Genomic DNA, 24992 nt, shown 5'->3' on the forward strand with positions numbered 1-24992 from the left:
GCTACTTACCCCCACCCTACCCCCTCTCGTGTTTGATTATCTGACACGTGAACGGAAAATGGCAGTGTCTTCCAACTCCTCGTGTTGTTGGTGTCCATACAGAATGAGTGGATTTGTCACTGATATAGATCCCGTGGTTGGCTTTCTTGGCGCCTCGCAGTGTTTGTGTAAATCAGTCGCCTTGACCTTGATACCATAGCGACATCTTATCGCAAACTGTTCACATCCATACCATTGGAAATTGTACCAGTCTATTCCTAATTGTTCATTTGCAGTTCTTATTATGACGTCTATTTCCTTCTCAGGATATTGGTGTCGCCAGTTGTTCCGCCGTACCCCTCGCCCTCTAGCGGCTATTTCCAGACGTTCTTTTCTTATTTCTCCTCTACTGAGATGAATAATTTCTTCCCCTCCGACGTACACTGCCCAGTGATTGAACTTAGCTTTAGGGTCATCAAACTCGATCAAATCTCCTGGATGACATTTGTTTACAAGTGTTGCAGCTTTCGTAAAACTGTGCCCCATCTTGAGTTTCCTTCGTATGGCGATTTCCAAACTTTAAATCCCGGTATATGCGAAGTATGCAAAAGATCAGTCAGTTTGATATGTATAGTAGCCAAAAAGGAAGTCATGCAGCCACAACGTCACTTCAAAACTGATCCGCTAAGAATCCATCTTCTCGGTACAACCAAAGCGTCCCAATACAAAGTAGACAAAAGTTTTCTACAACATAACCAATATTCTGTAGCAACACAACAGGCAAGCAAATGGTGATCCCGACGAAGAATGTGTGTGTACAGGGCACGGTCACACAGCCGGTGTCCTCGACGCCTGGGCAAAGATCGACAAGTGTAAGAGAAAACAACAATCAATATCACCTTCAGGTATCCGTTTTTCCACTTTTAGTTGATGATTACACCATTACCATTCTCCAAAACGAGCCATCAATCTGCATTGCACTTCATCGGTACAGGTGTAATGCCAGAGTCGGCAATGTTGATCAACGTGGCAAGGGAAATGTGTTGTTATTCAAATTTCCTTTCGGAGCTCAATTCTAAACATGGCCGACCCTACTACGGTTTAGGTTTGATTATTCATGCATGCATTCCTGCTATTCTTACAACATGTACAAGAGATCAAGAGGTCAGTGTACACCAGTCGCTACACAATGGACCGTTTATCTTCACCTATGACATAGGTATGACCTTTGTGTCTGTGTTGTTTGTGACAGGATCTACACCCCCGGGGTTCTCACTCTGAGGAACAGTTATACGTAGTAAGATTTTGTTCGCACTGAGATATTCGAGAATAAAGTTGATGAGTTGCATGAATTCTTTGAAACTCTAATTTTAACAAATGTATTAAAAAGGAATACAATGCTTCATGAAAATGGCAGAACCCGATAAGAAATGTCAACAATCCACTTGATGTCCTGGCTTGCACCCGTACACGTGAAAACACTGTGATAATACATGTAATATTCTCGCAATGGGTTCTCAAATTGTCTAAAATAAGTCCGATTAAAAACACTAAATATGCGTCAAATGTTGATTTATTCAAATCCATTTAAATTAATGTACAATGTATAAGAATGATAGCAGGACTGTGTACACAGTTTATTTTCGACCTCCATGGCTGATTTTTTTTCAAGGTTTCATTCACTCATGGAACAAAAAAATCGAACTTGAAACAAACGACAATTAATAGTTAGTTAAGTAATTCCTGCATCAGATTTTTATCAGATTGCTTCTTTCCCTTCTTTGCAGTGGCACCACATCCTCTTCAATCGGACATAAGCCTCAAGTTTCAAGCAAATACTATTACAAAGAACCCGAGAGCCGCATTGCAGATATTTAATATCAGAGTTATGCATGTGTAGTAATTTGGCACCCTATGGTTCGCAACTTGGCTATGGTCAGTTTGCCAATTTCTTCAATAGTTTGATTTAATCATAGGAAACTTAAACTCGTTTTGTATGCATGGTTGACTTTGTGCGATGCGTCAAGTTATCCATATGATTATATAGTAGCATATTCTCGGTTTGTTACCACAATGTATGAATTCGAACACATTACATTTAGTCATATGGGGACATCTTTGAACATCGCTTATGTTATGCCGGCGGCGATGGATAAAAGGAAAATAGCCGCTCGAAACACTGCGACGTTCATCCAGACTCAACAGTTTTAGTTCAAGTGAAAGACAATACGACGGATTGAGGCATATTTTCTAAACTTTTAGACAGTAGAGACGTCGTCGTAAAACCCCTAGGCCTCTTTACAGCTTTCTGGCCAACTTAGAATACTACCCCTCGACTCCCTTTTCATTTACGCTCCGATTATAAATGCTTTGAAAATATTATTTCAAAAACGTACATCTAAACATACATCTAAACCATACATCAAAACCATTAAATTAAACACGAGAAAGTAGCAAATATCATGACACTTTTCCGAAGTCAGACTTGAAGTACCTCTGCCCACGTCTACTGGCTGAAGTATCCATACATTATTCTTGTCACACTATTCCCCTATTACATAGTAAGATATAGTCGTTGAGGGCGCTGTGTACACCAGAAGTCTATCTGTATCAAAATAGTCCCTCTTTTTGTTCAACATTCTTTTAGATGAATACCCTGATTACACGACTACAATGGTAGAAGTTTATGCCGAAATTATGGGCACACTTCGTTCTAGACTGTAAGATGCGTCGTTTTGTTCAGCCTTATCAGGCTTCTTATGAGTGCTGGCTGATAGCTTACTTGCTAAAACGGATGAGGAAATTATAGTTGCAGACTTATATCTTACATAATAAGACTCAATATCGTGAGGGCGGCATTGCGAGTAATGTGACATGAATATTTATATATATTCCGGAAAATCTATTGAAGAAATCCTAATTAGTCATTACATTAAGTTATCTTATTGAATTAATATATCTAATTTTAATCAAATTGTGGTTCACTTTAGTTCAATTTCTTTACTTTCATGTTTCGCTCAAGATCCTGTACATAATACATTTTACAGCGATCGCCTTCATGGTTAGGTATATACCAGAGATGCCATCGAAGCTATAGACAAAGTCTATTTTGAAAAGTATTTTTACTTCGGATGTCAGTGGTAAAATAAAGTCCGAAATTAAAAGGATTGCACCAATTGTAGGTTTCATCATTAGGATATCTCACGCGTAAGCATGGCGTAGTACAAGTATGGGATCAGTAGTTCATATATATAGATATTTGGAAACAAGATGACTGTGTATGTGAGTTGCCCATAACATTGCATCTTCAAATATATCTTTTTGTGTTCTTTTATGTCTTCTAAGCCCAGTGGGCTGGATGTGGCAACTCTTTAATTTTTATGGTACATGTATTTGTATTTAACGAAATTTTCACTTGGTAAGCCCACATAGGACACGTAAATAAATAAATAAAACAAACAAACAAACAAACAAACAAACAAACAAACAAACAAACAAACATATATAAATGCATTTACCTTCATTTCAAAGTAGTACCGTTATGGATTAAATACACATGCAACTGGAAGTAAATATATAACAAATAAAATCAATGACAATCTAGATATTCTACTGACTTTAATTACCATATCACGTGTACAAAATACTGATTGTTGCACATATGTAACATTTAAAGTCCCATGACTGAATCCCGGGTTCTCGAATTATTGCTATCGTATCATTAGAGGGTTAGATGAGATAGGGGTTACTCTAATGTTCATGACCAACCTTTTCTACAACTCTAGGGTCCAGAAAACTGTCTTTCATACATAAACATTTCGATTCTTGTGCGAACTTCTGGCTTAAACGATTGGGTTTTTTTCACATCTAATAAGTTCTAATCCTGATCCGAACGTCATTCCATGCAAAATCCTCAAAGTCGATTTATAAGGTAGGCCGAAAGGGGGCGCTATACTACAGGCAAAATTGAAGTAGTACTTCAGTGTCCTTCCAACGAAGTCCGTTGACGTGAACATTGTAATGAAATCTGATAACTAATACCCAAATTTGATCAATTCCTGAAAATTAATTTGCCAATGTGAAATTACAAAGAGTTCGTTTTTTAAGGTATGGTCAGTTTCATCAACTGGCGCGATTAGTCCTAATGAGATTCTGTTATCTTATTATTTTCGACAGATGTGTTGTCCATTTCATTCGCGTAATCTGGTCTACGTCAATTTCACGCTCATTGTTATCGTAATATCCGATGCTTTGATGGCCGTTGGCTATTCACTATTCTCCCATGTTGTGCAAATTACTTCGTCGACCTTCCACGGCTTTACTGTGTTTGATACAAACATGCTAAATCAGGTAAAAATGCTGCTCAACTAAGTTGAACATTGGTGACAACCGTATACAAGGCGTTGTATGTTTACAAAGATATTGCTGTTGATGATATTTCATGTAGATGTCATCTAAAACGAAAAAAAGCACAAACTATCTGTATTTTTACGTGATGCTTTCAGTAGCTCAGACAAAGTAATGGCCGTAATTTGTAATGTATCGTATAATCACCATCTTTGCCGGGCAATTATCAACCTTTTAAAAAAGATATATAACACTTACAGATAATAATTTTTCAATGTTATGTCACTTAGACTCGTCAATAATTTTATTAAATAGTCTAAATTCAATAGCATTTAACTAAGCATAACGGCCCGTACGTCTATACTGTCCAATATAGCACAAATTCAGTAAAAAGGAAATGGGTAATTGGGAAAACTTATAAACATACGCAAAGCACGTAATGAACGTATTACAGTATGTAGTTTTTAACATGAAAGCAATTTGATTAATACACAGCTTCTCTTCTTTCTCTTGGGGTTAAGAAACAGACATGCTTTGAACAAATCATCTGTCCTTCTTCAGTGTCTACACTAAATCTGAATGATTCAAGTGTAGTCATGAAATAGCTGGAGGTGTTGAACATGGTGGAGGTGTGAAAATGTCTAGGTGCTCAACCACTCAGGGTATGACGTTTCTCCTAGTTCAATACCCAGCACTATGTCTACAACTGAATCACACACGGTGACGGCAGGAAATGCAGGACTTCGAACATCAATGGTAATCATATTGATAATACGGTGGCGATTTCCATGTACATAATATCGGTTTTGAATACAGGTATTATTATGTATGTTTTACATTAGAAAGTCGAAATTTCACTTTTCGCACACGTACTTTCCCAAAGAATTGGACAGCACACGCAGACGCATTTAAGTAAGTCACGCTAACCAGAATAGAAGCACAGGACTGTATAAACACAAAATACTGCAATGAATAAAATGATTCTTTATATAGAGAGCATGAAAACGAGATGCTACTAAAGAAATAAAGTAAATGTACTTATCCTGAAATGCTATGGGAAACTAGATCAGTAACAACCAACTTAAGTGTAACCTGAATATTGTTAAAGAGGTACATAGTTAAATTCACAAAACAAAACAAAAACTAACTTCAAATATCAGGACAGTTCATTAATTGTCCACGGTAGAGGAGTCATTTTATTGCGAGTTAATGGAATCTTTCTAGCCAGTGAATTGCAACTCTTACACGGGATGTTATTGCCGGGGAACGTCCAAAGAATCTACGATGTGTGGATATGTTCGACGCAAAATTCTTTCAAAGTCGACAGTCGGCAACTACCGTTAGGGTTAGATTGCTAAAGCCGATTTGTTTGACGAGGCAGAAGAACCGGTGGCGAAACAAGCAATTTTAGCCAATAAAGCCAACTGGCAGTCATTCATTAGAGAACAAGAATGGAACAGACTTAATAGGTTTTAACTGTTGTCAACGTTTGTGAAATGTGATAGATCAACTGACGCATGATGTGTCCTTTTCACTTGGCTATCGAATACTTTCATTGTTGTTACTGCCTCCAACAAATGACATAACATTGCAGAATTGGTTTTCGAATTAGTTCTGAAATTAGCTGATTGAAAAGTTCTAAAGGTCTGCTAATAAAGTGTCAAACTCTCAACAAAAAGTTGAACAGAAACTTGATGAGCTGAATATTGGTACTGACATTGGAATCAATGTCGAGGGTTGAATTGTCAAGTAACGGTTTCTGCCTGTACTCATGATGGTACATGCATGCAATCTGTCTCACGTCTGTACCAATATCCACCGTGACTGCCTCCACTGTACAGCAGGTACGAACGGTTGCGGTTATTCTCCTTTCGGCAACCGTGGTTGCCCGAGCAACATTAAACGTACAACGATAGCCAAGAAACCGACCGTCTTCAATTTGGTAACAGTTTGTTGAAGCGATTACAACAACAAATAGCCACATGAATAGAAGAGACTAGCGCCGTTTGACATTCCCTGCGAAAGCTTCTGCTTGGATGGCACTACCTGTGTGAAGTACATTCCTCGTCACCGTGGAATCAGAGACAGATATACGAAATAGTCAATGCAGACTATTGAATAGTTTTACTGACATAGCATGTTTGTATGAGCTTAAATCTTTTGCCTTTAAGTTGTCATTTTAATCACAGTTTTTGATGAAAGTGTTGAATTTACACCAAGGAAGCTAAAGTTTTGTGAAAAACATTATAATACAAGGGTTAGAGCGTTTATTAATACGGTAACTGACAGACACAATTTTAACTCCATTATATTTCCCATGATTTTCTGAATATCGTCATAACATTGTGATGTAACTATGTTTGCTTTTATTCCGACATTGTGTACGTATAGTTTTAAATAAAAAGAGTACCTTTTTAATGAAAAGTCAGTCAAAAGACGTGATACTGCAGTATAATGGCAATACTTGTAAATAATTGTGATTGCCATCGATGGAGGAATGACAGCTTATGTGAAGGTTTGTGAGAAAATGGGCCTAAAGCTACGTTAAGTCTAGGGTGGGAGTGTGGGGTGGTGGTGGTGTATTTTTGCTGCATATAAAAAAGTACGTAGCAGTTTTCTATTTACTGAAACATCCTTAGCCATCACCTGTTATTGGTCATACTCTGGTATTCTGACATACAATGATTTGATGACATTATGTGCCACGTATACACCTACTACTATGTCATCAACTGGCAAAGCCATGCCAGACGACAATTTTAATACCATCGGAAGCCTAGGCATGCGCCGATATCAACAGTACTCTACAGAATTGCTCAATCGATGTTTTTTTCACCCAAGTACCGCCAATTTCATGCTAGTGTTCATTATCTGTGTTTGATACAACCAGAAACCAATAAATAAAAATACACATGCTACACTTTTAAGATAGCACGATCACAATTTCTTGTTACATCTTGTCTAAATGAAATAAACCATTTAAATATACGCAACTAGACGCAGACATGTTGACTCCAATGTTTTGATGTCTGCATTTGATGTTTGCATGATGGCAAATTAGTTCATTTTATTTAGACAAAGTGTGGCAAAAACTGTATTCATTCCATCTTGCTGTATTAAGGTGTTGCATGTGAAGTTTCTTACTGACTTCTGTGTGATTGTATCAAACAGACTCAGTGAACACTAACATAAAACTGGCAGTAAATATTCTTATAATCTGTCACTTTGTCTGCAGCTTTTTTTGACGACCTTTCGTTAGTGTTTGCCGATTGAAAAATTCTCTCAACTTTTATAACTTATTAGAATCATCTCAATCTAAACCTGATATTACCTGTGTGCTAGATATGTTGGTAGGAGACTTTGCAAAATGACTTGATGTCCGTGTGTAAACAGTACACACCTAAACGGTCCGAACTATTTCATTGTTTATCAACGAGCTGTAAATTTCTGGCTTGTGGTTAGGTGTGCTAGGTTGTCATACACATTTCATGAGGGCCAGCTACACAAAGAACTTGAAAACAAGACAACACTTATGAAAAACATTGTTCTAGTTACAACAGTTTGGGTTGTCGGTGGCCGAGTGGTTAAATCACTTGCCTCTTACCCTGCAGCCGGGGTTCGAACCCATAAGTGTAAGGAAGAGTGGCGTTCAGTTTGACTCTACCGTTCAGCGCAGGTTTTCCCAGGGTACTCCGGTTTCCTCCTGCACTAACACTGAACCAAAGGAGCCTATAAATGGGGCTAGCTCCCGTTGGTTATCCGATAAATAAATAAATAAACTAACAGGGCTCTAAATTTTGTATTCCTTGAGGCGGTCATTATCACTAGTTCAATATAATAGCATAACATATCTTACCAACACAGCAGGACATGACCAATTTAATATGCAAATTACGAATGACTGCCAAAGTACAAGTCAGCAAATTCAGCTTTAATAGAAAGATAAATGTTTGAAAATACTATATCGAAGGGAAAATCTATCAGACTGAGTATGTTTCACAAGCAAATATAAATTATTAATGTACATGTCTCTCGTTCAAAAAAGGCTTCCTGGAGAGCATAATTTAACACACACACACACACACACCAAAGTATCGGGAATTGAAGACAACATTATATATAATCACATGAACATGTACTACTTATTGCAAAATTAAAAGTTGAAAAATGTCTTGAAATAAATATGCATACCGAGGTATAAGTCAAATGCCACGGGGGGGGGGGAGGGGGGGCAATTGGAAATAATCATTTATTGGGAGACAATTATGACATCTCGCGTTGATATGTTGCGTCCAAACATCCACCTTATGACACACAAGTAGGAATTCTAGTTTAAGGACTGTTTCTCGTGAAGAATCATTCCTATTCGCCCATTCAGAGTTCAATGATCCAGCCAGCATTTGTAATGATGATCTCCACTGCACTCTCTAGCTAGTAAAATGAGTCTCTCTCTCTAATATAAATTTCATTTCGCTATGGGCCCTAAGTACATCCTAGTATTACCATGATACATTGTAATTGTCCAACACCACAATGATTTTCGCATAAAGGAACAGAGGAAGGTATAACACACTCCATCGATTACACAACCGGCCATGACCATTCTGTAATAACATGTGGCAACGTTGTATAATACAAACAAATTTATTGGTCAGTTACGATGTCCATCTGTTCTGTTGATGGCACATTTCCACATGGTTATGACTCAAAACATTTACCTCAGCGAACCAATCATGTACATGTAAATAAACACTGACTGTATAGAATCACACAACGCCAGACGTTTACGTCAACATATCGCCATTCAATCCTTCCATAATTCGTTGTTTACCGTACAGTATGGGTTCATGATGGAAAGACAATTCCGTCGACACCAACTGAAAGCTTATGACTTGCTGTATGTGAAAGAGTACCAGAAATAGAATGTGATCTATCCTACTTCGATGTCGAAGGTTATGATTAGGCTTCGCTGTTATATCCTTAAACTACTACGACGACTGAAGATTTTGGGTCGCAAAATGAGACATTTTTCGAATCAACGATCACAACACTTCTCATCCTAACTACTAACTTAGCAATGCTCGTATTGCATTTTACATTTGGTATTCATCATCATCATCATCATCATCATCATCATCATCATCATCATCATCATCATCATCATCATCATCATCATCATCATCATCATCATCATCAGTAACAATACTACTACTACTACTGCTACTGCTACTACTACTACTACTACTACTACTACTACTACTACTACTACTACTACTGCTGCTGCTACTACTACTATTACTACTACGTACTACTACTACTACTACTACTACTACTACTACTACTACTACTACTACCAATAGCAGCAGCAACAACAACAACAACAACAAGAACAACAACAACAACGAGAACAACAACAACAACAACAACTGCCAGTGTGTGTAGATATCCATAATATTTAGGTTGTTGGTATAATTCTTTCCATAGCTTTCATATGGTATAACCGATCTAAATTAGCATTTACAAAATCGGTTCAGTCACCCTTCAAACATCGAAAGAAAGAAAAGGTGCGATGGAATGACCATGGGTCAATTAATTCCAAAATACAGAGGCCAAGTCTCATTGTTACCAGTACAAAAGGAAGACCATTAATTTTATATAGAGGCTGCCATTGAAATTCAATTTTCTAATGGCCCCACGATAATTACAAATCATGTCTTTGCCAAAAACAAATGGAATCTTCAAATACATTGTACCTTGAGAATTTGTTAATGCATTTCAAAAAAAATCGGAAAGCTGCGGTGTGTCTGGTAGGACATATTCCTGATAAAAGAAATAATTATAGCTTGCCGAGTGGATATAATGATCATATTTAGTATATAGTAAGGGTTTGTTCGTAGTTCGTTGTGTTGGTGAAAAGCAAGAATACTATACCCCAGTAGGGAGTTTCAGTCGTCGTATTGTCCGCTGAATAAAGACGGAAGCCGGGGTTTCGAGACCAGTGTAGTGAGCTAGAGTTGGTTGATTGTCGTACGTTTTTTATGTATTAGACAGTATTATTGTACCAGTTACACATGAGTGGCTGGGCTCAGCGTAACCCGCGGTTTTCATCACGTGAAATAGAGTACCATGAATGGGAGGCAAGAACGACTTGCCCGGGCAGAGAACTCGTAAACGAATCGTGCGTGACCGAATATGAATCAGCGTCACGATTCTGCTTGAAGGACGTTCATTTTTTTTAAAGAAAAAAGAATAATCTTTGTGTAAAGATCGTCTGAGCTCTAAATTGTTTATAGTATTTGGATTTAGGAAAAAGTAATAAAGTTAATGGAGAAAACTACGCAAATTTACCGGTGCGTGTCCATGTCGGTGAGAGATACACACCAATGCGTCGTCATAATTCATGAATCATGTAGAGTTAACGCACTCAATTATCACTGTGTTACTGACATAAAGAATTAACGAGATTTTAATGCGATACAAATTCGAAAATTGACTCTAGAGCAGTTAGTGTCATAAACTACGAACATAGATCATCCCGTCCAATCGATACAAGGGAAGTTAGATATACCACTATCCACTACTATGTTGCTTTCTAAATCATGGTACTTGATAACTGACTAGTACATAGTTGTTTTCAGTGGCGTAAAATCAATCATATTACACATGTATGTTGTTGTTTTTCTTGCATTTCACATAATCGTGTATGGTCAGCTTTGCAGAGCAGACACGTCACTGGTGAATAAATCGATTGATATACTATCATCTAGTTGCTAGCTTGAGATTGCAAGTGACAGACAGACAGACAGACAGACAGACAGACAGGCAGGCAGGCAGACAGTCAGGCTAGGCAGACAGACAGACAGACAGACAGACAGACAGACAGACAGACAGACAGACAGACAGACAGACAGACAGACAGACAGACAGACAGACAGACAGACAGACAGACAGACAGAGAGAGAGAGAGAGAGAGAGAGAGAGAACGAACGAGGGTGAGATCCAGAAGGTAAACTGTTCCCATGCAACTTTTAAAAAGACAGAAAACTGCACCAAATGAAAATTAATAGGGCATGGCAAGCGTCAATCTCCTAAATTCAGTAGTGTCAAGAACTTTTCGTCGGTTATACATCAACCCCACTCATCTCCATAAACAACCGTTATCGCCCATCTCAGATTGTCCGAAGGGTCACATAAAGAAAACCTGATTTATAAAGTGAATACTTTCAGCATGACATCATAAGGTAAGACTATTGCCTGAAGTCTTGCACGTGTTCCAAAGTTGCTGGACTGTCACCTGGGCCGAGAACCTCTGCTTTTATATACATGTATACCCAGTGTGTACTACGACCTATGGTGTATTGTATGTGACCAAGACAATGAAATGGCAGAGAGAAAGGGGCGAGAGAAACCAATACACGCCCAGATAAACAATCAGTCAGCCCAGTCGCACAAATCCAAATATGCAAATTTGTGTTAAGAATTGGGCAAAATTAATTTTAAAACAAATTTAACAAATCTTACTGCATAAAATAATTGAAAAAAGTTGATTGGAACAAAATGTTGTCTAGCTCAACAAAATGCTAGCAAACATTGCAGCTACATTTTATCGTCTGGCTCAAAAAAAGTCTTACAAACACTGTTACATTTTATCGTCTGACTAGACAAAAGTCTTACTAACATCGTTATAATTTATCGTCTGACTAGACAAAAGTCTTACTAACATCGTTACATTTTATCGTCTAACTAGACAAAAATCTTAACAAGCACCATTTACTTTCAACATCTGACCTAATAAAACACAACATTGCTACATTTTCAAACTAACATCATAGCCAAATCATATACATTGTAACAACTGAAATACATGCCGAATTCATATGTAACAATTGCACTTTAATTTCTGTCATGCCAAACGAAAGTTTATCAGTATTAATAAGATATTTTGTACAACATTTAGCAATATAATGTTCATAAGACATTTGTGCAGCCAGACAATAAAATGTAGCAAATTTAGGTAAGCACTGTTGTGGGACAATGTGAAGATTTGTTTCAGTTTAATGGACGCTTCCATTGAAAGATATGGAAAATTGGTGTTATTTTATTATTAGTTTGCTGCTATGGTTACTTACACAAACCACTATATATGTGATCTATGTAGACTCATTTTTTTTCAAGACAGTAGTACTAGGTATACACACTTCCCTTGTAAATGTCACGCTTTCCCTTTAAATCGATTGTTTGAGACTCTTATATATCCTGTTACACTTTCTCTGACAACTCAATGAAGCATTCACACAGTAAAATATCTCCAAAAAATTCCATTATTTAATGTTCCAATTTCCAGTCCTGTAGTGAGTGATATTCTTACAACGTGTGGTTTCCAGGGCAATAGATATGACAAGATTTCTGAAATAATGCATTACTTTTTTAACGATTTAATAACCATGCAAGCTGTCGGCACACTGTAAGGAGAATAAATTCATTAACATGTCATATTGCAAAGCAAAGTGTTAAGATGACTACTTGAGAGGAAATCGACACATAAACTGTACTCACTCGCATCCATTGAGCAACTCAAAAACTCATTGATAACTCTGCCCCACGTAATTATATATCTGCATCGTCTAATAGTCGGAACGATCAACTCTCGTAGGAAATGTACAAAAACGTAGTCCATTTCATGGCCGATAAGAAGCGTTAAATTCAATTTGAGATTGGTAAACGGGAGAAAGATGGATAGAATGACAATCCTATTACACGACATTCTTCCCGGCCAATATCCATTTCTAAAGACGATTTTACTTGAGGCGACTTGAAATGTACAACGTATTGTTTATGAAATGTACAGATTGGAACATAGCTGGCGGAACTAAATTGCGGTCTCTGTGGTGTTATAAAAGGTTACCAGCAAATCTATGATTTTAATTGTGTAAAGAGTAACAAATATGTCTTTTTCTCTGCTTTTTTATGTATACAGGTTACTGTGCAAGCCGCAATATTTGCGTTGTCAATATATTTTTAAGGGTTAGTGATGATAGCAGCAAATAGTAACTCAACGATTTTTGTAGAGCACGTTCGTAGACAGGAATGAATAAGCATTGACGATTGTTGTACGTTTTTCTTTTTTTTCGCGGGTCACTGTGTCATTCACAAGAACATAATTAAGTATATGATGAGATGGCTTGGGCGAATACCGATTGAAAAATGACAGAAGTGACCCTCACGCCAAGGTCATTTTTGTAAAGCAAACGTTCTCTACAATGATTTTAAAAATACTGTTTACGAATAACTGCCCGTCTTTTCATACTATACAAATCGGTGAGTAATACAGTCGGGATTAGGTTGGGTAATCGTGTGAAAAACGGGCCCCTTCAATAAAATGACTGAAAAAAAACTGTTCAAATGAATCTATACAGAATGTATAGGCTTAAATGCATGTATAACCGAATTTGGAAATCAATTTATAAATCTACTATGTACCGATATTGGCAGCAATGGCAACGTTTTCACACGTTACATCTTTTTGTTGTTCCAGGAGCTGGATGGTGAGATCGTACAAGTTCGATAGGTTGCTATCTCGACTGATCCAGCCGCTTAGATCATTATACATACAGGGTGAAAGTTCGGTGTATTCTATCACACTGTCCTGCTGTTGACACATTGGATGGTCCGTCGAATGTACGTCGTAGTCGAACTCAGACGATTGTTCGGTACTGTATGAAACTATTGAGCTTGCCGGCGAAGAGTCGACGTAATCCCGTGTTGTCATCTGGTACTCGATACCTACGTTATTACAGTCTGTTGGGGATTTAGGCAATGTTGGGTTATTATTGTCAGTTGTATCTTGACGATAGCAGTTGAGTCGTTCCTCGGAAAATATAGGTGTGAGTATGTCCGTAATTTCCTGGAAGTGCGGCCCACTGATGTCGACATCGTAAACAACTTCCGACGCCGTCGTCATTGGGGTTATTGTCGAATTTGACATAGATGAGGTTCTATTCAATTTTGTCGATCGTTGCATGCTGTTATGACAGTAATTGTCATTTTGAGTTTGATAATAGGCAATATTTGCATGTGTTTGCGTATTAGAATGTCTGGGAGGCTTATAAACACAACTTGCATGTTGTTGCATAGTAGACCTCACTAACCTATCACTGTCTAATGCTGCGTAGGTCACGGTAGGCAAAGCTCGGCTTCGCTGTGGTTGTTTCTTATACACGCCGCCGTTTGCTCGGTCGCTGTATTGCCTGTCGTGTGAGTTCTTAATGCTAGGTCTGTCTCTGCATCCTATACTTTGCATCGTTGTTTGAACAGGTCGACCTTCAGCGGTATCTGTTGGAGTTTTCTCCTTTTCAATTTCTTTGGCTTCTGAGTTCTCCACAATCAATGTTGGAGTATCGTTCGTTACTACGGCTGTGCTGTATTTTTTACTCAGCTGTTTCTCGAGAAAACGACGATGGTTGACGTTGCGTTTCTTAGATCTCCCCTTCTTGGGTTTCTGTAAAGTCCTCATTATATGAGATGATGCGACGTTAACAAAAGTCAACAAATCTTTACCCTTATCCTGCATAGTTGTAGGTTGAGGAACAGGATATGTACCTCCAAGGAGAAAATTCATGGTTTGGTTTTGAACAGGTTTTTTTCTGTAATAAAAAATGACCTTTGAGAATATGGAGAATTCTCTTCAATCTGTTGCAATGCCCAAGTTATGTTCTGACCTCCTAAGAGAATTTTAAAAAAATTTCCCCTACTCCTCTTATTTTAAACAAAGAGCCGTCTTTCAGTCACACAATCAACACGGATACATCAATAAAAAGTCCTGAAGCGTATCGAACATCTAAAGAAATTTGTACTTTTTTGAACTATTCACGCGTTACCTTCAGAAAACTGTCTTTTTGTCAGTGCCCAAGGTAAATCACCATGTCCAACAATAGTTTTCGTCGTCTTGTTCGACGTCCTGGATCAGTTTTTTTTCTTGTGCTAGCAATTGAGAATTCTTCTCCGCTTTCAAAAGTCAAATTTCGAAGGACTTAATATTCACGTCGAGTCACTTCAGCAGCTCCTCTTGGGTTGAATCTCAAAGCAGGCGACATGCAGGAAGGTATATGCTCGTAACAAGAACACAGGCGAATCAGTTTGTTCCCATTACCAATACAAATCGGAGAACCACTATCGACGTCTCCCAACGGAATTGGTTGTCTTTTATTTCTTATGGACAATGTCCGTTATTCGGTTGACCTGATGATTTGAGCTGAGCAGATTTTTTAGCGATTGTGGCGCGGCCTCCCCGGTGCTTCACTGGTATGTTGTCAACATGGTGTCGCGTACGTTCGTTCTACAGATGTGATCCCTGTCTACGCTTTCGACTGAACAACTGCTCCTTTCAGTTTTCTCTTTATATCGCTTCTCCTTTATATCCGTAATTTATCGCCCGATAATTGCACCATTGTACAGACGCACCTCGAAAACATCGCATCGCGACTGCTCTGTACACGAACAAGCTATATACAGCATTGAATTGGGCTGCAAGCCAACTGTCTATAATGACCTTTCTCTCTACTGATTGGTCAGATCTCTGACCACGCCCATTGTCGTCAGGGAATGGTGAAATCTGCAGGTGTGACATCACATGCGCCCACAAGGATGCGTCGAGTATTGATCAATTTACAAACACAAGTGTTGCCATTTCGTCAGATTTGCCTAAAATATATATCACTTTAAAAAAACAAACATTTAATATACAAATCGTTTTCCTTTAGATTTCTGGCCAGGCTTCATCTATTTTAGACTTAAATAATATAAACTTGAAAAAATAATGATTTTGGCCCTAAATGTATATATTATGAATGTATGTTTGGGGTAAATGAGCATAATTCATTAAAGACTATTCCGAAGAACTTTCGACGCTTACTATCATGACGTCATCGAACTAATTGCGTGCTGTGTTGATCAAATGTTTCATGAGCCACCTCTATATGTTTCCATAGTAAACATATATGATATATTAAAAGTTGATATTAATATGTAATCCTGCCAAACTTAAATATTCAAATACATATTTTCTCTAAGCGCCTCAGGTGTGGATATGCTACAATATAGGTATCTTCGAGTTACGGATGGCTACATTCAAAATAAGGTACTGTCAAGGAGACGCTAGACATTGCAATAATAGTTTGTCTTTGTCGGGTTCTTTAGTTACAAATCTCGACTTCGAAAATTGGATGATTGCCGCAGGTAGGACATTATCTTATTTTATACCAGTTTTAGAAAAAAAAACACAGTCATGACGTCTCCAGCTTTTTGTTTAGAAAACTGGTGGTACAATAGAAAGTGTATTACACAGCGGTCTCACTTTTACTGTAGAAGACATTGTGTAATAACATTCATGATCTAGAACGGGACTGAGGGAGTTGCAAGGCTTTATCTCCAACCAAAGTTATGAGGAAGGAGCTAATAGAAAGCGTTTTTACACCCGAGCGGTCATATTGGTTTGTCCTTGTCAGGCCGCTGTGGACAAGCGTCACGGCTATAAATTGGAGTGGTTACTTGTGAGATCGGTGGCACTAATTCAATGGAGGTACTCAGGCGAAAGATAGAGCCTCGACGTAATGATAAAAATCGATGACTGTAAGCTGTTGTTAACCGGACATGTTGTGTTCGTTTTGGAGTGGTCCCAGAGGTGTTTAGAAACGTCTTATGTCGAGAGCCTCCGACACTTCACTCATTTTGTTTTCAGTTCCATGATAAGAACAGACATAGCTAAACTGAAAGTGCCTATTGGCGCCATTGATGGGTTGAGGTGTAATCACTTGACATTTTGTATATCCTTCTACACGTATTATTGCAACCTGAGTGAATGAATCGTTCATGTTTGGTATATTTTGATCACCGTTCGGCGTTTGTCTTGCTGTTGTTACCAATGTAACATTTAACTTTCGCTAAAGCCAGTAGTCGACTGACGAAGATTGAAAGAGGTTATGTGACTACACTGAATAAGAATAAAAGAATAAACTACATCTACCAAATAAGGGTCATACATATAGCAGTTAAGTTATATTATATACATATATGATATGTGTGTATATATATATATATATATATATATATATATATATATATATATATATATATATATATATATATATATATATATATGATGTATGTATGTATGTGTCTGTGCACCTGTATGTATGTATGTATGTATGTATGTATGTATGTATGTATGTATGTATGTATGTATGTATGTATGTATGTATGTGTATGTATGTATGTATGTATGTATGTATGTATGTATGTATGTATGTATGTATGTGTGCGTGCGTGTGTGTGCCTGCCTGCCTGCCTGTCTGTCTGTCTGTCTGTCTGTCTAGATGGATGCATGCATAGATGTAGGTGATGTCTATACTTTAATGTGTGTGTATTATTTGTGTCATAAAAACGAAATATAATCCATTGTTAGATTCTAGATCCGAGTTAAAGAGTTAATAGTAAGTTTCTTCGATGTCTGAGGAAAAGCTCCATACTGAAAACATATCTGTTGTTGTTGTTGTTCGAATGTGAAGATGTTGTGTCATTAAAAATGGTGAATCCATTAGTTTTTTATTATTATTTCTTTAATTCAGGCCACCAAGATGTCCCATAAAAATATAAATTTATGTTTTTATAGTTTTTTTTTATAGCTTTATCATAGGATGTGCGTTTTGATCAAGGAAAGGTCGCAGACAATAGCTTTCGCTCCCCTCCATGGGGTAATTATACTAACAAGGCAAAAGAGTCAGTTCTCAAACAACAAATTAATCATGAACTTTCTACTAGGTTTACACATCAATTTACAAATGCATATATATAATTTTGGTTTTTAGTGTTTGAATTATTTGTGTTGTCATAACTCATTATCTTGTTGGTGTACAGCCTTTGTTGCTCGGCAAAACTTTAAAATGTTTAACAAACTCAGAAGAAGAGTATAAACACATTTGCAAATTATGTACCAACTCTAAAACACACAGGTTGTATGCATAGTATTACTCGCGCTAATAGTGGACCTGGTCACTAGTGTGAAATCAGAAATTCAATTCAAATCGTCGTTTGTTTTGCGTGTTTGAAATGTTGACTGTCCCCCAAAACGTGCACTATGACATACCATAAATCAATTCGCCAAATAAAGTACATAACTCCGACATATTCTCTTATATCATTTTTAAACAGACATAGGGCTTCCACTTTTCAGAGTTTGTGTGTATCATTCTCTGACATCTGTATTGGGGGGAAATTGAAGGTGTTGAATGATTAAAACAATAGAAGATAAAGTTAAACATATACAAACTGTATGCCAATCTAACACTTGTGAACAGTTTCATATTACATCCAAATATTCAGGGGATGACTACGTTTAACATTACACCAATTTGTGTCCTCTGTCCAGTGTCAGTAAATGCCACTAAACAAGTCATCTTGTCAAATTTTCCAAGCACCATACAGCATTTTGCAATTTGCAGGACTTGTTTTTTTTTTATATGTGGTGACCCTCTACCCTCTACCCTTGAGATTGATCTTGAAGCAGAAATTATAGCAGTTACTAGTCAGACCTGTGTTATAGTGATTCGATTATTGACAGTGAATCCCACACGAATCTGATTTCCCATATAAAAATACTGCCTCGGGCCAAAATGTGGACGAAGTTGCCACAAGAGTATGACTTTGCATTATAAGGAAAATGGTGGTTCACTAAATGTACGATTTACGACGATTGCTCTCTAGGCCTAAACAAATAATTGTTTGGTTCCAGGTACCCGACCCCACCTAGTTTTTCACTGCTGACCCTAAACTTTGTTTTACGTATTCGAGGAAAAAATAATAAAATCGCAAAAACTGTGAAGTCTCACGAGAAATAGTGAATGCGGAAACTGACAATATAAAACTACAATCTGTAATGCTGTACATCTGACAGGAAGAAAATAAACAACACGGACTCAGAGACCATTTTGAAACACAATGGAAGACCTGAACTAGACACTCACACATGAAAAAAATATAATAAAATAAAATAAAAAATCTACCTACCCCACCTATTCTAAAATTGAGCGTAATCAGAACCACATAATTTTTTATTAGGCCCTATCCAGTGAAGTCTGTGTTCGTATTTCGATTCGAGTTTTGGGTATGGACCTAAAACTACATGTATTTGACTTTAATTGGTCTAACCAGTCTAATTACTACCAAATCAGAAAGACTCTAGACTCTAGCGTTTCAATTCGGTGGCACCATGTTTCTTATATCTCACACCGCAGACACTGATAATTATAGCGGAAAAAACGTTGTGTGAGACATAAAAGACATCGAAACTCTATAGTCACTCTGTTTTGGTAGTACCAACTACGTACAGACAACTCGAAAGGATATGACAATAACAAATTACAAAGTCGTCGTTTTATTCTGCGAAAATTTAACTGCTCGTGACCCTTTAAGGACTTATGTGTGACTGAAAGTTTACACTGTGGAACTCGAGAAAAGTGAAATTTCGCATCATATCAACTAGCTGAGAATTTTAGCAAAAGTGCACTCGAAAATCGTTTACTTCTAGAATCTGTTGTCATTTTACGGTTGTGAATGATATGAAATTAGAAGCGATAAAGAGGTAACTCGGAAATGTCATATTCAAAGTGATCGTGGGGTTCTTCATGTTATTGACAGTCATTTCAAGAGTTCATAAACATCGAGAAAGGGATGCAATAAATACCGAATTTCACAAATGACTAAAATACTTTACGAAGCCAGTTAACCGTTAACCTGAAAGAGACTGTGGCGTTGATCGACACAAATCTTACTAATAAATCTGCTGCATTTCATGATTGTTTTGATTTCTTATATCACCAAAAATCTCTCCGCTATAGCTTGATTTTCTTTGCATGAGCTATCATTATCTTAGCTGTGGGCGTTGTCAAATCCTTTACTTTGGAGCAAATAAATGTAGAAATGTTCTTTGTTTTCTAATATTTACAAAATGATAACCACTAAAGATGACCTGTAACCTGAAAGGGATTACCTTTATAACGGTAACTAATGTTTTGTCGAGTCAAACGATACAACGTTGCATTTTTAGTTAAAGACTGTTGCCAAACCAGACGACACAATGTAGCAAAAAAATGTTGGTCAGACCTTTGGCGAGCCAAACGATGTCTTGTTTCATGTTAACTTACTTCGATTGTATCATAATGTAATCATAACTTAACAGTAGTTACTACTTTGTTATAAATATTTTGTCATTTTTTTTTTGGAAAGGATTCTCAAGAAAGGTGTGTAGAATTCTGGTATTCGAAACGCAATTTTTGACAGAGGTACGCAAATAAATAACACCCATACGGATACTATCTAATATATGGACTTAGTCTATCGACTAGACACATTGTAAGTTGCTTGACATTAAATAATAGGCATTAGTGCATAGGTGTATATTGGTAAATCCAATAGCTCTATACTTATTTGCGACACAGTGTAAAATATTGACAACAACGCAAAAGTCACGTTGCAATCATTGACATAGCAACAAAAACCCTGACAACGAAGCAACCAAACAACATCAATTAAACCATCATGTACAAATAATTATGATGCCCGAGTAATTATGGCAATAACAAGGAGAAAACAGAAACTGTAAGATTTTCATTTTGTCATTGCTGTTCAATAACATCTCATACAATGAAACTGTGTTTTAATATGCCCTTGTTACGCAATGTGACGAAAGGGGTATAAGAACAAAACTAGTAGAATTTGGAGGTTTTAGTGGGATTTGGTGTTTAGTCGAAATATATAGACACGTGGCTGGGTTGTTTTATTTTGCTATTATTTCCGATATATAACGTACCATCAATCACGACTTGCCTGTACTGTTATATTGCATCAAGTATTTGACTACCTTTGCTGTAGTTAGATTAGTTGTAACATGAGTTAACGTCAATCCCCTTTTGACAAGCATCGATTTGTGTAACGTGCACATATCAATGGTATACAAGAGAGGACTTATCCCCGAAAAGTAAACCCCTCGAGGAAAATTTACTTTCCACCAGTAATTCTCGAGCAGCGCATTTACAATGTTTCGACTACGAAAACATGGCTGCCGTCCAGCGCAAGCAACCTGTTCCTCCGGATAGAAGGGTTGCTTTGTGTTCGGGTATGAAAACACTGCTTGGCATACTGCCTGTTTTATTCTCGTGATCAACGCCAAACGTATGCACCTGGAGGACTCCTTTTAATCCCACTCGTAGCAGGCCCACGAAATGAGTCTTCGTCTGTTTTCTCCCGAACTGGGCGTTTTCGTCATCTTGCCGAATTCTCCCCACCTCATTGTCCGTGTGAGCTGAGCCGGTCTAATCATTTCTTATCTTTTCCACTTTAGGGATTACTCAACCGTGTGACATCAACAGCCGCTCTTTTTTTCTTTTTTTTCTGAAAAACGGTTTTTGACTGAAAGATCGTGTACTGTTCCTTCACTGTTAGTTTTCTTATAAGGTGGATGAGATTAGCTAAAATTGTGTGTGAAACCGGGCGTTGTGTATAATACGTGTATATATGGGCATATACACCTTTCTACCAAGAGTGGTGAGTGCAGTATTGCCTTATACGACTAACAGCTCCAGATGATCCAAAAAAACCGACAAGATCCATTCAAGAATTTTTAAATAAATGCATATTTAAATGCATATCCCCGATGCTAGGATGAAACCATTTTGTGCATATACATATATTATGTTATATTCCACGCCATTATTCTATACTGAGCATTTATCGAATTAAATTACCCTTTGAATTAATTCCCGGAAAACAATTGGGATTTAAGATAAATTCCATATCGGGTTAATTCTTTTTCTGAAAATAGTTCCGGTAAATATTTCACTTTCTCTTCACTTAAAAAGAGACATAATTTTCTTTGTCAAATTGATGAAACAGTTTAACTGATCAATATTATTGCTTCAGAACAGATATAATTCTTGTAGCCAAAATTCTGCAACTAATCACAGATATAATGTCGGTTTTTTTCTTGTAATAAAATTCTGACTGTGTTACCTAATCTAATTAACTTATGAGAAACCATTTATTCCACATGGGAATACTATAAATGGAAACACTGAAATGTTTTCACTATATTGTTATATTTTTTGAAGCCTGAGAAAAACGTGGAAAAAGAATGAAGATTGTAACGAATGTTAGATTAAAATGAATCTGGTTTTCAGGACGGTAGGATCGCTACTCAGTGATAACCACTCAACGGCAGGGAGTGATTAAAGTCGCCCTGAGAAACCTCATCAACGTTAAAGCGCGCCAATAATTCATAGACCTAATTTTCCTAAAGACCAAATGCCAGCAGGCTGCAGTGATTTATATCCACAAAATTACTTTAAAGTGGTCTAAAACCAACCAAAGATGCAGAACAACGGTGACTTTCTCCTGGTGTGGTCCCAACCGAAACAGCTGACGTACGAACACGAAGTCTCTTCCTTTGTTCAGTTAAAGCGAAGCACGAGCGACTGCAAACTTGTCCAAAGCTTTGGTGTCAGTACTCGCGAGTGTGGTCGTCTTTTCGTCATCAATAAACATTGATTGCACACACTTGCTAGCCCAGGGGTAAAACTTTCCCATGGTCTCAACTTGAACTGTATTGTACACAAAGTAATTGAATTATATATATACATATATTCATAGTTCCATGATAAAATTGCATCAAAGTTTGCAAAAATGTTAACACATGGTGTCAACTTTTGACAGATCTATGAGTTTTTGGATAGACATTTTGACGACAGTTGTCCTAACATAGGGAAAAAATCAGTGTTTGGAAAAATATGTGAACATGAGGATAAGACCTAACATCGTGCAGATTGAAACTTGTTAAGATAAAATGTCGTCGGTCCAAAAAAAGTTGAAAAATAGCGGACATTTCCGGATTAACCCCTCATTCACACTTTATTTAAATTAAAATTATTTAAATTTTTTTTTTGGCATGAAATGCAACCGATATCAGCTACACAATTTATCGGATGACGTCACGACACAAGACAAATTAGGGCATGGCATAGATTTTGATTATTCAGACGCGTGCATTTCACCTACTATGTTAAATTACGGACACGGTGCACATGCATGTTCGTAACTCATAAATTGGATTTATTCAAACTATCTTATTATGATTTGATACAAAACAGCGAATTTCGATGACGCGATCACCAACCCAGCTATCAGCATAAGAAATTTCGTGTAAGTTGTTCGTGTAGTTAATAGTAGACAATCGTGTTTAGCAAACTTCGCCAGATTATATACAAACTTTACCTTGAAAATAGCATGAATAATTTTTGGAAAACAAGCGTTTTCTCAGTCTCGTAATAGCCATCAAGAATTCCCCTCCACACAGTACAACTTCAGCACTTCGTACGCAGATCGTCGTTATACAACAATATCATGGCAAGAAGAATTTCCACTGTTGACATAAGTTCTTTGTGTAAACGTTGGCAATTTTCATAAATGTGAAGTAAACGAAGTTTTAATGATTGCGAAATCTCCTTTGTTCCCAAAGGAGCTTTTGTAACAGTCTCCAAACGAGAGAGCGCCATTTTTCAATTAGATTGCACCAGTTTTGCATTGCATTGGAATATGCAAGGACGGCAAATATACACTGAGTCTCGTGGTTAATAGTGAGTTCCCAATCGTGAGCGAGAGGCCCAAGTAAAACTCACGAACGATATCATTGTTCGAAGTTTTTTGTTCACGTAGTTATTTTATTTCGTTACATAGTGTATCATGTTTCTTAAAGGAATGAAAACTACTTCTTAATGCGTGTGTCTATGTACGTTAACCGCGCAGAAATAGTACTTCCTATGACGTATTAACTATAAATCACAGAGTTTTCTCGATTAATGTTAATAGTCTGTAGTTTGTTTACTTCTATGCAAAGAAAATATATTTAGTGTTGGCGTACATGACATAGAAATGTGTATATTTTTTATTTTGCAGAACATGAATTCACAACACGCAAAAAAACCATAACTTTCAACTTTTTTACTTTTTATGTGATCCGAGTATGAGTCTGGATGGCCTTTTGAAAGAAGACTTACAACTGTGCATGAAATATGTATTGCACGGGAACTTTTTTCATAAAGTCCGTATCAACCGAATCTTATTGCGCTTCGATAATAATATATTTGCATTTCTGAATTCGGGCTTTTTTACTATCCATCAGACCGGAATACATTAATGAATTACAACAATATTAGACCAACTGTATCCTTTAGCCTGTCTTAAGCTGTGCTGAAACTACCTACTAAAAGCAAGTTTCTCAAATTGTTGATAAGACCAAGGCTGGCTAGTCACTACACATATAATATGACACACAAACACTCACTCACTTCACTCAGAAGGTAATCAAACAACTCCAACATTTGATGTCAAATTAGGAACTAGAACACAATACAACTTTACAACTTTGTTTATTATACCAGATTAGATATCCCACAGTCACTGTGTCCCTATCGTTAAGACTCTACTTAAAACACCACTGGTCGAAAATTGTTGTAATAGAAACGTGACTTCACAACTTATATATATATATATATATATATATATATATATATATATATATATATATATATATATATATATATATATATATATATATATATATA

General features: G+C 37.1%; 1 protein-coding gene across 1 annotated transcript; it reads right to left on the reverse strand.

The window, feature by feature from the left end:
• Positions 1-13798: 13798 nt before the first annotated feature.
• LOC144434876 (uncharacterized) lies at positions 13799-15675 on the reverse strand. The gene is made up of 2 exons (XM_078123391.1): positions 15204-15675; positions 13799-14969 (listed from the first exon to the last, which is right to left on the reverse strand). Exon 2 carries the CDS (start codon positions 14942-14944, stop codon positions 13799-13801), a length of 1146 nt encoding a protein of 381 aa, XP_077979517.1. The 5' UTR covers positions 14945-14969; positions 15204-15675.
• Positions 15676-24992: the final 9317 nt, after the last annotated feature.

Source organism: Glandiceps talaboti, chromosome 5 (genome assembly GCF_964340395.1).
Source record: "Glandiceps talaboti chromosome 5, keGlaTala1.1, whole genome shotgun sequence".
In the NCBI taxonomy this organism is placed as follows: domain Eukaryota; kingdom Metazoa; phylum Hemichordata; class Enteropneusta; family Spengelidae; genus Glandiceps; species Glandiceps talaboti.